This window comes from Lithobates pipiens, unplaced genomic scaffold (genome assembly GCF_037356315.1).
Source record: "Lithobates pipiens isolate NorthernLeopardFrog02 unplaced genomic scaffold, aLitPip1_a1.2 Scaffold_1, whole genome shotgun sequence".
Taxonomy (NCBI): Eukaryota; Metazoa; Chordata; class Amphibia; order Anura; family Ranidae; genus Lithobates; species Lithobates pipiens.
In genome coordinates, this window is record NW_027507685.1 from 139808804 (window position 1) to 139826886 (window position 18083).

Consider the following 18083-nt stretch of genomic DNA (forward strand, 5'->3'; position numbering starts at 1 on the left):
CCACTAGGGGACAGTCCCCCACTCCTTCCAATGACTGTTCGGAGGAGGAGGAGGGTGAGGGTGCGGAAATGGCACCCTCCAAATTTAAACTATCCCTTGAAGAGGTTGATGGACTTCTTAGAGCCTTACGTGTTACCCTTGGCTTAAGCAAAGAAAAAAGGGAGCCAACACTGCATGACCGTATGTATGCAGGTCTAAGTGAGCCTAAAGGGCGGACATTTCCAGTACATTCTGTCATTTCAGATTCCATAAAGAAAGAATGGCAAGAAACGAAGACATTTTTTATTTTATTTTTTTCAAGAGCCCACAAGAGACTATTTCCTTTTGAGGAAGACTCCTCTGCAATATGGAATAATGTCCCCAAGCTCAATGCTGCCTTCTCCCAGGTCTCTAGGTCCATGACATGGGGATCCGATAGATAAGCGAATGGATCTTTTTGCTCAATAGATCTTGGCAATCGATCATGAACAGTTTAAAACCAGCAATGGCTAAGACACGCGTAGCTAGAAATCTGGAATATTGGGTTAACCCGCTAAAGGCTCACGTGTTAGCAGATTCAGCCAAGCAGGAGATATTCTATTCTTCCACTACCTTGTCCTCCGCGGTAGCCTATATGGCGGACTCTTCAGCCGAAGCAATTAGAATGTGTCAGCTAGATCAGCAGCCTTTTAATTGTACAGGAGAGAGAGATTTGAGGTCTTATAGAGCACATACATCTCCATGAAGAGGACCTGCCGTGCTTTGTTTACATCACAAAAGATGTTTGCATTTCTTGTGGTAGCAATAAAAGTGATTAAATAAAGGGGGGAGAGAGAATGAGCAGAATAAACTCAACCCCTGTTTTTTTTTTGCCTGCATATGTCTTTGTGCTGAAAGCAAGCACCCAGCACAGAGACTGGGGTCTCACCCGGAGCCCTGGGTCCCGTATTAAGGATCTGATTGCCTCTGAATGGTGGTCACTTTGTTTTTTAGTTTTTTTTTTGTTTGTTTTTTTACAGTTTTTTGTTTTTATCTCTCTCTGAATGAAAGGGAGAGATGCATTGTATCTCTCTCTCTCTCACTCTCTCTCTCACTTTCTCGCTCTCTCCATCCTTGCAGAGAAAAATTAACAAATCTTTGAAAAAAGAAAAAAATACCTAAGACAAGACAAGGTTTGATCTAAGTTAGTGTTTAAGGGTCAAAGGTGATGGCTAGTCTCGGTGTGTTTTAGGTAGGATTAAAAAAATGAAATGCGCACATTGGTTCTGGGCTGTACTATGGGTACATACCACATAGGTGCATGTTAGTTGTTGTATCGCTGCCATCTTTGAAAGCAAAACAATTTTGGGTGGTTTTTTGGTAGTAGGTTATGGTAGTACTATATAGCGAAAGACTTATTTTTTTTTTTTATTTAATCATCTTTTCCTTATGGTAATAATAAATCAGGAGATTTCTGTTATCATTTAGCACCAAATTAGAGCTCAAATTTGTCCTGGAAAAAACAAGGTATAATCCACCTGGATGCACAAAGTAGTTGTGATAATATGACTATGTACAGTTTTACTAACACATGGCAAAGTTGTGCTCTGGCATTAACATTTATTTTACCCTTCGTCTGGGTTCACACTTATGCAATGTGAATGTGTGCAATTCTTATGCAGATTTTTGCTGGTTTTCAGTGCGATTTTGTGTTGCAATTTGTGCTAAAGACAGTGCGATTGTAATTATGTAAAAATCTGCACAGAAAATTAAGTATTTGCACACATCCGAACACGAGATGCAATTTCATGTCGGTTTCCATTGATGTCTATGGAGAGGAAAATCGCACTGCTGCCGCATGATATTCGCATAGCAATCATAAAGCACAGATGTGACTAACCGTCATTGCACACAATGTCTTTTTGAATGACATGCGAATCTAGGCTTTTTGTAACGCATCAAATTCGCATCAGTATGTACCGGCACTTAGGCGGGACGGGAAGGGGTTAAGGCAGAACTAAACCTTTCAATTCTTTACAGCCAAGGAAGCTGCTATCTTGCCTAATTTGCCCTATTAGCCACTGCTGTGTTTTTTTCCAGTTTTACAAAAGAAGACGTGGAAAAACTGCAGAAAGGGATATCCGAATACGGGAATAATTGGACTGCTGTTGCAAAATTAGTTGGCCGAAACAATACACATACTCAGTTAAAAGCCTCGCAGCTCAGGCATGGTAAGCTTTGTTCATAAATATACAATGGTCTCTTTTATTGTATGATTTCTGTAGCTAAAATGGTAACCTGCTTTAAAGGAGGCTCATCCATACAACATTTATATGAGACTCCAAAGCTGTTATTTTTAACCGCTAGCCAACCAGCCGACACGCGGCAGGTTGGCATGGCTGCGCAAATCGCTGTAGCTGTACGTCACTTATTTTCCCCAGAGCCGATGCGCGTACCCAGCGGACGCGATGACCACCAGGCACCCGCGGTCACTCGAGGCAGAGCGAGAACCGGGACCTGTGTGTAAACACACAAATCCCGGTTCTCTCAGAGGAGAGGAGACAGATCGTGTGTTTTATACTTTCTCCTCCCCTACAGTTCCCCCCCCCCCCACAGTTGGAACGCCCATAGGGAACACAGTTAACCCCTTGATCTCCTCCTAAGTGTCCGATCTGTCCGCCGCAATCTAATAAAAATCACAGATCGCCACCATTACTAGTAAAAATAAATAAAAAAGACATGAATCTATTCCCCTCATTTCTTGCGTCCTGAATAAGCCAGGAAAGTATACATAAATACTCCCCAAATGACCCCTTTTTTGAAAGTAGACATTCCAAGGTATTTAGTAAGAGGGAATGGTGATCTTTTTGATGTTGTAATTTTTTCCCACAATTCTTTGCAAAATGAAGATTTTTTATTTTCATTTTTTCCACAAAATTGTCATTGTAATAGGTTATTTCTCTCATGTGGCATGTGTATACCACAAATAATGTCCCAAAATAAATTCTGCTACTCCTCCTGAGTATTATGGTACCACATGCGGGACTTTTCCACAGCCTGGCCACATAGAGAGGCCCAACATGCAGGGAGTGCCATCACATGTTCTAGGAGCATAAATTACACATCTAACTTGTTGACTACCTATTACACTTTTGAAGGCCCTGGAGCACCAGGACAATGACACGTGACACTGATGACAGATGGCACTGATACGTGGCAATGATGACACTTACACGTGGCACTGATGACAGATGGCACTAATACGTGGCACTGATACGTGGCACTGATGACAGATGGCACTAATACGTGGCACTGATGACAGATGGCACTAATACGTGGCACTGATGACAGATGGCACTAATACGTGGCACTGATGACAGATGGCACTAATACGTGGCACTGATGACAGATGGCACTAATACGTGGCACTGATGACAGATGGCACTAATACGTGGCACCGATGACGCGTGACACTGATGACAGATGGCACTGATAAGTGGCATTGATGACATGTGACACTGACAACAGATGGCACGTGACACTGACAGGTGGCACTGATGACAAATGGCACTGATACGTGGCACTGATGACAGATGGCATTAATATGTGGCACTGATGACAGATGGCACTATGTGGCACTGATGACAGATGGAACTTATACGTGGCACTGACGACAGGTGGCACTGGGGACAAATGGCACTGACAACAGGTGGCACTGGGGACAGATGGCACTAACAGGTGGCACTGGGGGGCAGGATGGCACTGGGGGGCAGGATGGCACTGGGGGCAGGATGGCACTGGGGGAGCATGCCACTGGGGGAGCATGCCACTGGGGGAGCATGCTACTGGGGGAGGATGGCACTGGGGCGGATGGCACTTTTTTAATTTTTTTCACACTTATGGCCACTGCAGCCGTTCATCTCTCCCTCCTCACACAGACAGCGGCTCTGCGAGATGATCTCATATGTTTACATATGAGATCATCTCACATTGGACTAATGGCACTAATACGTGTCACTGGTGACAGGTGGCACTAATACGTGGCACTGATGACAGGTGGCACTAATACGTGACACTGATGACAGGTGGCACTAATACGTGGCACTGATGACAGGTGGCACTAATACGTGGCACTGATGACAGGTGGCACTAATACGTGGCACTGATGACAGGTGGCACTAATACGTGGCACTGATACAGGTGGCATTGATGACACGTGACACTGATACCTGGCATTGATGACACGTGACACTGATACCTGGCATTGATGACACGTGACACTGATAACAGATGGCGCGTGACACTGACAGGTGGCACTGACACGTGGCACTGATGAAACGTGGCACTGGGGACAGATGGGCACTTTTCATTTTATTTTTTTTCACTAACAGCTGCATCTCTGCAGCGGTTCATCTCTTCCCTCCTCACACGCTGTCTGTGTGAGGAGGGAAAGCCGACAATGAGAGATGATCTCATATGTTTACTTATGAGATCATCTCTAATTGGACACGCCGATCACGCTGTAAACGGCCGCTGTGATTGGCCGTTTATAGCGATCTGTGACTGGCTGTGTCCGGGGGACACAGCCAGCACAGAACTTCCCCAATGCGCGCCCGCGGCGGCACACAGAGGGGAGCTTAAAGGGAGGATGTCCAGGGACGGCCTCCTGGCAGATAGCGTCCGTGCTGCAGCCGTCTTTTGGCTATAGCGTGAAGCGATTAAATGTGCAACTGCTAAACGGCAGTATGCTTTGGCTGTGGGTGCAGGAACGTGTGCGATTTACATGCATTCTTGCACCCGCAGTAGTGTGAACCTAGCTTTATACTAGTGTGAAGAAATGTTGTGAAGTAAGAATACTTTCAAAAATGATTCACTTTAAAGTAGTTGTATAGTTAATTTTATAACTTTAACCTACAGGTAAGCCTATAATAAGGCTTACCTGTAGGTAAAAAGAATATCTCCTAAACCTGTACGGTTTAAGATATATTCCCCTCGCAGCCCCTGACTTCAGCAATGCATGCGCACAGGGGATTCTCGGCTGAAAGCCCAGCAGATGCCGGAAAGAAGTCTCCCGCGCGTGTGCATGAGTGACGACATTGCGGCTCCAGCGCTGTGAAGACACGCCGAGGTAACATGTTGGCTACCTCGGCGTGGACCAGGTGAGTTACCGACGCCTCGTTCTAAGGTAAGTATTTCATAATGAGCTAGTATGCAGTGTATACTAGCTCAATATGCCTTTTGCCTTACAGGTGTAGAGAAAAAAATTATTTGGGGGGGGGGGGGGGGGTATACAACCGCTTTTAAGCTCATCACAGAGGACAAGGGGGCACACGTCTAGAGGAAAAGAGCTTTAATCTCCAAATACGGAAAGGTGTCTTTACACTAAGGGTTGTGGAATAGACTCCCTTAAGAGCTGGTTCTGCCAAACTCAGTAGATTGCTTTAAAAAGGCCTAAATTCTTTCTTAAATGTACATACCGTATATACTCGAGTATAGGCCGACCCGAATATAAGCCGAGGTCCCCAATTTACCCCCAAAAAACTGGAAAAAATTATTGACTCGTGTATAAGCCGAGGGTGAGACATGCCTGTCCATCCCTGTGTGTCGTCCATCCCTGTGTGTGTCCATGCATCCGTGTGTGTGTGTGTCCATGCATCCGTGTGTGTGTGTGTGTGTCCATGCATCCGTGTGTGTGTGTGTCCATCCATCCCTGTGTGTGTGCATGCATCCGTGTGTGTGTGTGTGTGTGTGTGTGTGTGTGTGTGTGTGTGTCCATGCATCCGTGTGTGTCCATCCATCCCTGTGTGTGCATGCATCCGTGTGTGTGTGTGTGTGTGTGTGTGTGTGTGTCCGTGCAGCCTACCTGTGTCCAGCCTGCCTGTGTCCGTCCAGCCTGTGTCCGTCCCGGCCTGTGTCCGTCCCGGCCTGTGTCCCGTCCCGGCCTGCGTCCCGTCCCGGCCTGCGTCCCGTCCCGGCCTGCGTCCCGTCCCGGCCTGCGTCCCGTCCCGGCCTGCGTCCCGTCCCGGCCTGCGTCCCGGCCCGTCCCGCAGCTCTTCGTCGGTGGCCATTCTAGGATTCAAAAGCCGCGCCTCCGTCGGTGATAGGCGGAACACTCAATTTCCCACTGACTGCTGGGAAATTGAGTGTTCCGCCTATCGGATGTCCGTGATAGGCGGAACACTCAATTTCCCAGCAGTCAGTGGTCCGCCTATCATGGACGTCCGCTCATCCTCATACTACGGACGAGGATGAGAGGACGTCCGTGATAGGCGGAACACAGACTGCTGGGAAATTCAGTGTTCCGCCTATCACAGGCGAAGGCGGAGACGGAGGCGCGGCCTTTGAATCCTAGAATGGCCGCTGTCTGTCTGCTCGACACGCTGATCGGGCAGACAGACAGCGATGACTCGAGTATAAGCCGAGGGGGGGCACTTTCAGCCTCAAAAAAGAGGCTGAAAATCTCGGCTTATACTCGAGTATATACGGTAATATAACTGGATACTAACATGTAAAGTTGATCCAGGGAATATCGGATTGCCTCTTGGGGGATCAGGAAGGAATTTTTCCACTGGTGGAACATATTGGATCATGCTTTGCTGGATATTTTACTTTCCTCTGGATCAACTATGGCTATAGGATTGTATTTTTTATTTTTTTCCCCCCTTTTTTATTGGTTAAACTAGATGGACTTTTTTTTTTTTTTTTCAACCAAAGTAACTATTACAAATATAATATATATATATTTTTTATTTGTTAATTTTTATCAATTTACAAAATGCAAAGTGAACGGAAAAACAATCTAAATCAAATCAATATTTTGTGTGACTACCCTTTGGCTAATTGATTCTTCTAGGTACACGTGCGCACAGTTTTTGAAGGAATTCAGCAGGTAGGTTGTTCCAGACATCTTGGAGAACTAATCACAGATCTTCTGTGGATGTAAGCTGCCTCAAATGCTTCTGTCTCTTCATGTCATCCCAGACAGACTCCATGTTGAGCAGATAACAGCAGGGCACAAACTGAGTGTAGTACATTAACAGATTTATTATGGTAAAAAGACAAATGGCAACTCGCATTGTGACAGTTAAAATCGGGTTCATCACATAGTAAGAGTTTCTGGTGGACAGTCGCACAACAGGGAACCTCAGACCAGAATAGAAATACTGGGTGTATGGAAGAATAAATGGCTTTTTTTGTACATAATCCGAAAGCAGGCAGCTCATACATCTGGGCTGGGGAGCCTCTCTCTTCCTAAAACGTGCAGCTTGGAAAGTCTGTACATCAGGCTGGATGACCGCTTAGATGAGGAAGTGGAAACCAATAGGATGGTGCAGGGCTTCTTGTGGGATGCGGAGCAGACCCATCCCGCAAGAAGCCCTCCACCATCTTGTTTATTTCCACTTCCTCATCCAAGCTGTCATGCAGCCTGATGTCTTTACACAGGCTACCCCCCACCCCCTCAGGTCCATCATGAATCCTGCTGCCAGGCTCATCCACCTTACCAACCGCTCAGTGTCTGCTACCCCTCTCTGTCAATCCCTTCACTGGCTTCCACTCACCCAACAAATTAAATTCAAAATGCTAATAACTTACAAAGCCATCCACAACTCGGCCCCTGGCTACATCACTAACCTAGTCTCAAAACACCAGCCTACTTGTTCCCTTTGTTTCTCCCAAGACCTCCTGCTCTCTAGTTCCCTCATCACCCCCTCCCATGCTCATCTCCAGGACTTTTCCTGAGCCTCTCCAAACCTATGGAACTCCTTATCCCAATCTGTCAGACTATTTTTTTACTCTGCTTGCCTTTAGACACTCCCTGAAAACTCTCCTCTTCAGAGAAGCCTATCCGGCCCCCACCTAACAACTGTACTTTTACTTCCTCCATCAGATCATCCCCCACAGCTATTACCTTTTGTATCACTTGACCCTCCCTCCTAGGTTGTAAGGTGTAATGATTCCTCCTGTATAGAATTGTATTGTAACTGTACTGTCTGCCCTCATGTTGTAAAGCGCTGTGCAAACTGGCGCTTTATAAATCCTGTATAATAATAATTTTGTCTTTTCTCCATAATAAATCTGTTAATATATTACACTCAGATTGCACGCTGCTGTTCTTATCTATTTTCCTAGAGATACTTCAGTCTCTTCAGAGGCGTGGCATTGAGATCAGCAGGAAGTTACCCTGAATGTTCCTATTAGTTTCTGTATTTGGAAAACCACAAAAATGTAATATTTATAAACACACAACACTTATTACGCCATTACTACTGCATTTTGTTGAGATCGGGGCTCTATTTGGGCCAAACCATCACTTGTTCTTTACGCTGAGGAAAGTTCTCAATGGCTTAGGCTGTATGTTTGGGCCATTGTCCTGCTGCAGAATACATTTTGGATCAATCACACACCTCCCTAATGGTATGGTATGATGGATAAGTATTTGCCTGTATTTCTCAGCACCCAGGTATACCCATCTACTGTCCGGAGACGTCTGGCCAGAAATTGTCATCTTGGTAGAATTGCGGCCAAAAAAGCAAGCCTCGGATGTGTAAACATGGCTAAGCGACTCAACTATGCATGAAAACATAGGAACTGGGGTGCAGAAAAATGGCAGCAGTTGGAGATTTGGTCAGAATCCAATGGTGTCCTCAAGGCTGAGAAATACAAGCAGATACTTATCCATCATGCCATACCATCAGGGTGGCATGTGATTGGCCCCAAATATATTCTGCGGCAGGACAATAACCCAAAACATATAACCAATGTCATTAAGAACTATATTCAGTATAAAGAACAAGGAGTCCTGGAAGTGATGTTTGGCCCCCACAGAGCTCTGATCTCAACATTGAGTCTGTCTGGGATTAAATTAAGAGACGGATGGGGTTTGAGGCGGCCTACATTCACAGAAGATTGGTGGTTAGTTCTCCAAGATGTTTGAAACAACCTACCTGCAGAGTTCCTTCAAAAACTGCAAGTGTACCTAGAAGAATTGATGCTTTGAAGGAAAAGGGTGGTTACGCCAAATATTGATTTGATTTGGATTCTTTTCTGTTCATTTACTTTCCATGTTGTTAATTGATAAAAATAAACCATTAACGCTTCTATTTCTGAAAGCATTCTTAATTTGCAGCATTTTTCACACCTGTCCAACATTTTGCACAGTACTGGAACAAACAGATGTCCCAATTGTGATATTTTCTCTCACCTCTTGTTCTGGTGACAGATGTAAAATATTGGATTTCCCATCACCCAGTGACAGTGGTCAGCAGGACATATACTACCTAGCAGGGACACAGAAGGGGAGATTTTCTAAAACTGAAGCAAACTGAATCTGGTGCAGCTGCGCATAGTAACCAATAGGTTTCTAACTTCAACTTGGTCAATTAAGCTTTGACAATAAAACCTGGAAGCTGATTGGTTACTGTGCTCAGTGGCACCAGATTCTGTGTGCACCAGTTTTAGTAAATCTCCCACAGAGAGTAATAAGTTGACAGGTGTTCTAACTCTTCTACCCTCTTTCCAAAAGACCAAAACAAAAAAAAGTTTGGGCTTCACATTTAACTTTAGGACTAGCGTGGACAATCTCCAAATTAATAAAGGTAACTATTCCACTAGGGAAACTGTTTAGGACCCAAAAGGGAATTCCCTTCTCCTTGGAGAAATATCCTTTCACCGCCTGTTGTGTCCTCAAGATGGGAAGAAAAATCTCCACAGTGGGGCATAAACAGCAAAAATTAAACCAACAGGGTTTTTAACACTTCCGTACTGTATCCAATACTAAAGAAAAGTGGTTGTACTATGCACTTTTTTTTAAACTGGGAGTAAACTCCCATGCATGACTTTTACCTATAGGTAAACCTATAATAAGGCTTGCCTTTTGGTAATGTAAATATCTCCTAAACTTGCACTGTTTAGGAGACATTTACTGTACATGCAGCCGGTGATGTCGCCATCACATGCACTCTGCAGGAATGGCCACCCAGAAATTCAGCCAGTTTAGCAGATACTGGTCAAATTCAGCCAGTTTAGCAGATACTGGTCAAATTTCGATCAGTGTGTGACCCTCCCTGTTTGACAGAAATGGATCATTGGAAAGACTTCTTTTAAACAGCCAGGTTGGAAAATGTTTTACAATCATTGGCTGCAGCAGCTGATCAGTGTATTTTGACAGCAGCAAGATCCACTGTCAGAATACAATGTCCTGGCTTGAGGGGGGGGATGCTTCCACCCTCTTGTGTGGATTGAGTGGTGTTTTTCAACATTTTTTCAGCCACCCTTTAGAATTGCACACCAGACTGAGGGCTCGTTCACACCAGGAGTCGCATCCTTTTTTGTGCCTTCCCTCACATCATTTTTTTTTGTATGAGCTGCTCTATGCATGTGAAACGCAAAAGGGGTGCCAGCATGATTTTTAAGATTGCACAGCACCAAAACACATGGTACTAAGGTACCATGCATTTTTAGCAGACTCAAATATACATGCATTTGCTAGATGCATGGGGGCGTCTTTAGGAACTATGGCACCCATCAGCATCCGCAAAAGATGGCACATTGTTGTGCAGAGCAGGAAAACGCACAATTTTGCACCCGTTACTGTACTGCATCTGGTACAAATTCCTCCTCCTAGCACAAATTCTGCCCCTACAGTAGTGACTGCAACAGAAGAGGAGAGAACCATGAGGTGGTGTGGGTTTTGCTCTCTACCACTCCACCCCAGCTCTTTGTTGCTCCCTGTACTCTTGCCTGCCAACCGAAAGCTGAGCTGGCCACCAGCCCCCGTGCTACCAACTGCCAGAAAGAGTACAGAGAGGAGACGGGGAACTCTCCGTGCACCTCCCCTGCTCTCTGCTCCTCTGTACTCTTTCTGCCAAGTCCTTAGCAGCCGATGACATCATCAGTTGGTAGGACAGAGGAAGGTGTGGGCTGAGCTCTCTGCCTCCTCTATACAACGGAGATAACAGCGCGCTCTCCCTCCTGTAGCACAGGAGCTAACAATGGATCGCTCAGATCAGGCTGTTGCTGTGGCACCCTTGAGGACTCCTCACAGAACCTGAACCAAGGTCTGGTATTTTTATATCTGCCCCTGATCAAATTATTGAATATAAAGCGTGCACTCTTCAAGCAACTCACGCTGACACTTAGTTCAGAGTCAAATTACTTTCCATTTTTAATATTTCCTCTTTTCAAAACTTAAATACCATTTTGTTAAGATTAAAGCCGGAGTCCCACAAATTTTATTTTTAATTTTTTTTACTTTTAAAATAAGAACACTCGCCTGTCCCAGGGTCCTGCGATGTCGACACCCAAGGCCGAACCGTCCCTCGGTCCTTGGATGCTGCCGCTGCCATCTTCGGTAAGGGAATCAGGAAATGAAGCCTTGCGGCTTAACTTCCTGGTTCCCTACTGCGCATGCGCTCGTTGCGGAGGGGGGAGTGTTCCGAAAGGCGGAGGTTCAATTTTTGTGTCAACCTTTGCTTTAAGTCACGTCAGATAAGGCTGGTATACGGAAACCACAAAACAACCACAGATATATAAATACATATAGTGACAAAGTATTGGCTTTAGCTTGGTTGCCCATATGAGGAAGTAGCTTTGTTCTTGCAGAGTTCTTGCTTCTTCTGAAACGTTGGTGTTAACTTTTGAGTGTATTCTCAGAAGAGGTGCGATCCTTCTATTAACTGTCCTCCTGTTAACTCTTCAGTTCCACAGCAGCAAGGGAGGGATAAGCTTTGCAAATATCCGAATATGTTTTAAAGCGGAGGTCCACCCTAAAATGGACCTCCGCTCATCGGAATCCCCCCCCCTCCGGCGCCACAATCGGCACCTTTCAGGGGGGAGGGGGGTGCAGTTACCTGGATAATCCAGGGAACTGCACCCACTTCCGGGCTAGCTCTCTGCGGAACGGGGCGTACGTTCCGCAAGCGCCCGCCCCCTTCAGCAAGTGCCCCGCTGCCTGCTGGGAAACACACAGCTCCCAGAGGCAGCGGGGACCGTCCGGATTGCGCCGCGCGGCTCGCGCATGCGCAGTAGGGAACCGGGAAATGAAGCCGAAAGGCTCCATTTCCTGATTCCCATACCCAAGATGGCGGCGGGACCCGGCAGCCGAGCGAGCGATCGGCTTCGGGTGCCGACATCGCAGGCTCGCTGGACAGGTAAGTGTCACTATTTAAAAGTCAGCAGCTGCAGTATTTGTAGCTGCTGGCTTTTAAAAAAAAAAAAAAAAACGCTGAGTCACGGTGGACTCCCGCTTTAAGGTTGATATACAGAAGCTGATATATGATGGATATATAAAGCATGTACTTATAAATATTGGAATAGACATTTTATCATGACATTCCCACATCCATTACAACTTTATCTAACAAACAATTACGTGGAAAGCAGTGACTGCTGGGTAAGGGAAAACTCAGGAATGCTCCATAAAAAAATCACCTGTTAATTGGCAATTTTATTTTATCTTAACATGTTCATCTCAGGCAGACTTTGAGAGACTATTCATAGACATTTGACTGAAGGTGCAGTTATCTTTTTGCTGTATATTGTGACACATTTGTAAAAGCCAACTTCTGACATAGAATAAATCTGATTCTTCCCTCCTATCCTAAGATGACCAACCTATGCCTTGGTATTTGATCACATGATTTTATCTAAATGAATTCTGTAGTGCTGGTTTTCACTGATGGAGCCAAGGGGTTGTAGGATTCTTTAGTAATATAGTTTCTACTTTGTAGAGTTCACTGGGGGAAAGTGGAGTGTCGAAGAGGTAAACCTGCTTCTTAAGGCTGTGAAGAAGTTTATTCGGCGTTCACTGAAAAAGAAGGGGGAGAATGTCTCCAGAATGGAGCCTCAAACAGTCCCTAAGGAGATGCTGTTCGCCGGAATTCCCTGGGCCAAGATAGAGAGAAAGGTGAAGACCAGGAACTGGACACATTGTAAATCCAAGTGGTAAGCAGGTTATATTTTAAATGGCACCACCACTGTCTGTCTAAGCCTCCTTATTGGTCCTGTCAGGTGATATATGGCCTTGCTAACCAATAAATTTGTTCAAAGGGTGGAAAGATACCTAAATTAGCTTTTACAGGCAAAGTCAAGACTCATTTCAGCTGCCTATGTTTGTGATCTGTGGATGACATTGATATGTTTTTTTTTAATGAAAGGTGACCTCTACTTTTAAGTATTTTTCATTGTATACAAAGTCTAAATTAACCAGATATGTGACAGATCTTGCCCAGGCAGGGCAAGTGGGTTCACGTTAGCATCAGACCTTCTAGCAGCTCATAATCCTCCTTCACCATCAGAAGGAAGAGAAATACCTGGTACCTGGAAAGCGGTGTTCAAGCCACACGTGAGGTATCGCCGCAATCGTTGGAACAAGAGCAATAATTCTAGCCCTAGACCTCTTCATTTTTTAAACATCGCATATGGAGATTTTTAAGGATAAGTTTGTCGCCATTCCACAAGCGGGCGCAACTTTGAAGTTGACATGTTGGGTATCAATTTACTCGGCATGACATCATCTTTCACAATATAAAAAAAAAAAATAATTGGGCTAACTTTACTGTTTTATTTTTTAATTCAAAAAAGTGTATTTTTCCCCAAAAAAAGTGCACTTGTAAGACCACTGCACAAATACAGTGTGACAAAAAATATTGCAACTACCGCCATTTTTTTCTCTAGGGTGTTAGAAAAAAAAATCCTATAATGTTTGGGGGTTCTAAGTCATTTTCTATAGATTTTAACGCGGAAACAACAAGTTTGAAAAATAGGCCCGGTCCTTAAGTGGTTAAACTTTCTGATTTTGTATTAATACTTTTTTATTTACATGTATGCTGTGTTACAAGAGTGCCTGAAAAAATCCCAATAGGGGGTATGTACATTTATCAAGTTGACGTATCAGGGATGTGGCACTGATCAGAATACACCTACCGATAGAAATATTCACACTGCTAATATTTACATCAAGCTGATCTCTTTAGGCCTGGTTCACACCATTGAATTTCAGAAGCAGTTTGAGTTGCACAGAATCGCATGAAAATGGGAGGCACATTGTTTTCAATTATGCCTGTTCACATCAACACGGCACAATGTTGGAAAAGGGCCCTGCACTACTTTCCTATCGTACATCATGGGACACAGCCATAGTAGTTACTATGCGGTTATAGGCCACCTTAGGTGATGGACACTGGCACGCCCTAAGACAAAAAGTGTACTCCCTATATAATCCCTCCCACTGCTGGGAGTTCCTCGTTTTTTTTTTTTTTTTGCCAGTGTCTAAGGCAGTGATAACGAACCTTGGCACCCCAGATGTTTTGAAACTACATTTCCCATGGTGCTCATGCACTCTGCAGTGTAGTTGAGCATCATGGGAAATGTAGTTCCAAAACATCTGGAGTGCCAAGGTTCGCCATCACTGGTCTAAGGTGTTGGTTACGAGTGAAGATGTGCTGTTCTGAGCTCCCCTGGAGCAATACTTGCTGGGGCTAGCCATGCAGCCAGATCCATTCAAAGTGTCTTTTTGGCCGAATTGAATGGTACCCGGGCTTCATATCCAAAGAAACAAGGTCTTGCCTGTAACGCTTCTCTTTAGAGAGCTGGACCCCAGGATCCAGTACTTTTTGGTATTAAGGTCATAGAGTTTTTACTGGCGGTAGTGCTATTGCAGGTCCAGGATTTTGGGTTTCCTCGAGGATCCCCAGCTCCTGAAGGTTTAATGGAACCCACCATGAAGGGTAAAGATTGGGTCTGTTGGTTTACTTCAGAAAACCCTGCGACGGGGAAAGGTAAGTGGCTTTTTTTTTCTTGAAATTTTTAAAATTTTCTTATGAAGGTCTCCTTTAAATTTAGCAGGTGGTGTCATGCCTATGTGTCACCACTGTGAGCTATATTGAGCACTTACCGTCTCATGCTTCTCAGAGAGCCCACATTGTGTCCAGGAAGCAGCAGGTTTCTTTTCCTCCAGCCAGCAGCAAGACCTCCGGTAAGTCTGGGGAGGTTCCCTCTCCCCACCAGACACCCACTGTGCTGTTTTCCTTCCCCTCTTCTCGGGGAAAGAGCGCTGAGCACTACAAGATATAAAAAAAACAAAAAACGGTACGCCGCTCAGTGGCTTCCAGACCCCCCCCACCATTCCTTCTTCCCTCCCTGTGGATCCCATAGGATCTGAGCTCTTTTTAAAAAAAAAATTGGGAAAGGGCCATAGGCGATGGGGGGTGGGGCTTAGTGCGGAGTTGGCGTCCTCCAACGCCCAGTGCAGGAAGGAGTGTTTTTTTTTGTGGTATATTAAAGGTTTGATGACCGTCATTTTTGACACATTTACTGCTGCGTCAGGCTGGGCATTAATAGCAGAAACGGAGGCGGACTATTGCTCAAGCAAGTGAATGCATTCCTTCTGGTAGTACCTCTGCTTTGCGCATGGGGCTATGGTCAGAAGGGGGGGGTAAAAACACCTCAAAAGGAGCTCTAGGGAGGACGTCTAGAGTCGCACGGAAGCCTAGAACCATCTCAGTAAAGCTGGCATCCTCTCCTTGAGAGTAATATGGCTGGTCAGAGTGAGTCATCATGAGGGGCAAGTGTTGCAGCTGTTCTTAACACTGCAGCCCCTGTGTATATTACTAAGGAGGTTTTTTTCTTCAACATTTTAGTTTGGAGCAAAAATTGATGCTTAATCACATCCCAGAGTGGGACTAAGCATAACAAGTCCCTGTTCATTTGCTAAGGTTCCTCATGCTGAGGAACAAGGGGCAAGAGATGATGAATTTCTCTTGTGACCAGGAAGAGGCTGATGTCTCTTCCGAAGAACCTAATACGGAAAGATCAGGTTCGAAGGAAAGGTTGTTGGTACAATCTCTCACTGAATTGGTCCGCTCCACATTTTTACTGCCACCAGCACAGTCGGTCGATGAGCCCACTTCTGGTTTGTGTTTACTAAAGCCTCCTCAATCGGTTCATGCTTTTTCCTATTTTCCTAATTAAAAAAAGCTTATGTATTTTGAGTGGGGGCACCCAGATAAATATGCTAAAGGATAAGTTGGAATTCCTTTTTAAAAGAACTATATTTTGCTCACAGGTTCAGCCTGCGCTGGCAGCGATCTGAGCATCTCAGGCCTTAAAGGACCAGTTTTATGGAGGTACTCAAGGTTATTCCTGATCAGCAGGCCCAAAATTTGGCCGGGATATCAGAAGCGTTGTGTTTTACAGTAGACGCTATGAAATATTCTATTCTCCAGGCCTCACGGCTCATGCTAGGGCTGGTACATGTGCGTAGAATCCTATGGTCGAAAAATTGGTCAGCCAAAGCGCCATGCAAAAAGCTCTTGGCCAGTTTCCCATTTCATAGTGATCGGTTATTTGGAGAAAATCTGGATAAGTATATCCAAAGAATTTCTAATGGGAAAAGTCCCAAGCGCAAGAGGTAAACCTCAGGGTCATTCCCAGGGTCAAAAGAGAAACCCACAAAACAAAATACTAATGCCTCCTTATGAAGGGGCACTCCCACTTGCTCGAGTGGGGGGAAGGCTTCTACAGTTTTCAAGGATCTGGCAGGAACAATTTTAAGACAGATGGGTGGCTTCCTCAATATCTCTAGGTTACAAACTAGAGTTCCGAGAGTTCCTGTCTCCTTGTTTTCTCAGGTCAAGCGTTTCCAGAGATCCAGTGAAAAAGAAGTCTCTCTTTCTAGCTTTGGATCATCTCTTGTCTCAAAGAGGGATATCGGTGGCCCCCTTGGAAGAGCAAGGATTAGGGTTTTATTCAAACCTTTTCACAGTCCCAAAACCAAACTGGGATGTCAGTTCCATTTGAGATCTCAAAGATCTAAGCCGGTTTTTGAATACCCATTCTTTTTGCATGGAGTCAATCCGATCAATAATCTCCATCCTACAAGGGGGAGAATTTCTGGCATCAATTGACATGAAGGATGCTTATCACCATGTGCCGCGTTTCCCAGATCACCAGAATTTTCTACGCTTCAAGGTAGAAAATCTTCATTTTCAGTTTGTAGCTCTGCCGTTTGGTCTAGCTACTGCACCTTGAGTGTTTACAAAGGTCCTGGCTCCTTCTTTAGCCAGGCTATGGGCTCAAGGTATAACGATATTGGCCTACTTGGACGATCTACTCAAGATAGATCAGTCGGTAGCCCACTTAAACCAATGTTTGGTTATCGCAGTTGGCTACCTGGAATTCCTAGGTTGGATTCTCAACCTAGAGAAATCCTCCTTTAAAACCTTCAAGGAGATTGCAGTACTTGGGGCTGATCATTGATACAGTTCAGAATAAGGTGTTTTTGCCCCTGGAAAGGGTCAGTTCCATAAAGGAACTGATTCAATTGGTCAAAACAAAGAAGAATTCTTCTATTTGACTTTGCATGAAGTTATTGGTAAAGATGGTGGCTTCTTTCGAGGCCGTTGCTTATATGCAGTTTCATTCAAGACTGCTGTAAAATGGTATCCTGTCAACTTGTAACAAGAAGGTGCAAGCTCTGGATTTCCCAATGTGTTTATCCCCCGAAGTGCGTCAGAGCCTCAATTGGTTACCAGTTACCCGGGAAGGTGGTAACAGATGCCAGCCTTTTGGGCTGGAGAGCAGTCCTGGAAGAAGCGTCTGTCCAAGGGAAATGGTCCAAATGGGAGATGACCTTGCCCATCAATATTCTAGAGATTCGGCAGTACGCCTGGCCCTAGAGGCCTGGACTCTCAGACTACGGAATTATCCTGTCAGTATCTAATCCCACTATGCCAAAGCAGTGTCTTGTATTAAAGCGGAGGTCCACCCTAAAATGGACCTCCGCTCATCGGAATCCCCCCCCCCTCCGGCGCCACAATCGGCACCTTTCAGGGGGGAGGGGGGTGCAGTTACCTGGATAATCCAGGTAACTGCACCCACTTCCGGGCTAGCTCTCTGCGGAACGAGCGTAGGTTACGCCCCCGTTCCGCAAGCGCCCGCCCCCTTCAGCAAGTGCCCCGCTGCCTGCTGGGAAACACACAGCTCCCAGAGGCAGCGGGGACCGTCCGGATTGCGCCGCGCGGCTCGCGCATGCGCAGTAGGGAACCGGGAAATGAAGCCGAAAGGCTCCATTTCCTGATTCCCATACCCAAGATGGCGGCGGGACCCGGCAGCCGAGCGAGCGATCG

General features: G+C 45.4%; 1 protein-coding gene across 4 annotated transcripts in view; it reads left to right on the forward strand.

The window, feature by feature from the left end:
* The window catches only part of TTF1 (transcription termination factor 1), a 90339-nt gene that overhangs the window by 38428 nt on the left and 33828 nt on the right, over positions 1–18083 (forward strand). For 3 of the 4 annotated variants that reach the window (XM_077477767.1, XM_077477757.1, XM_077477748.1), the window contains 2 exons: positions 2059–2189; positions 12687–12900. In XM_077477767.1, the coding sequence (XP_077333893.1) occupies positions 2059–2189; positions 12687–12900 (345 nt within the window). Of the gene's footprint in view, positions 1–2058; positions 2190–12686; positions 12905–18083 lie in introns of those variants that run through there. The other variant, XM_077477775.1, reaches the window with a different exon arrangement.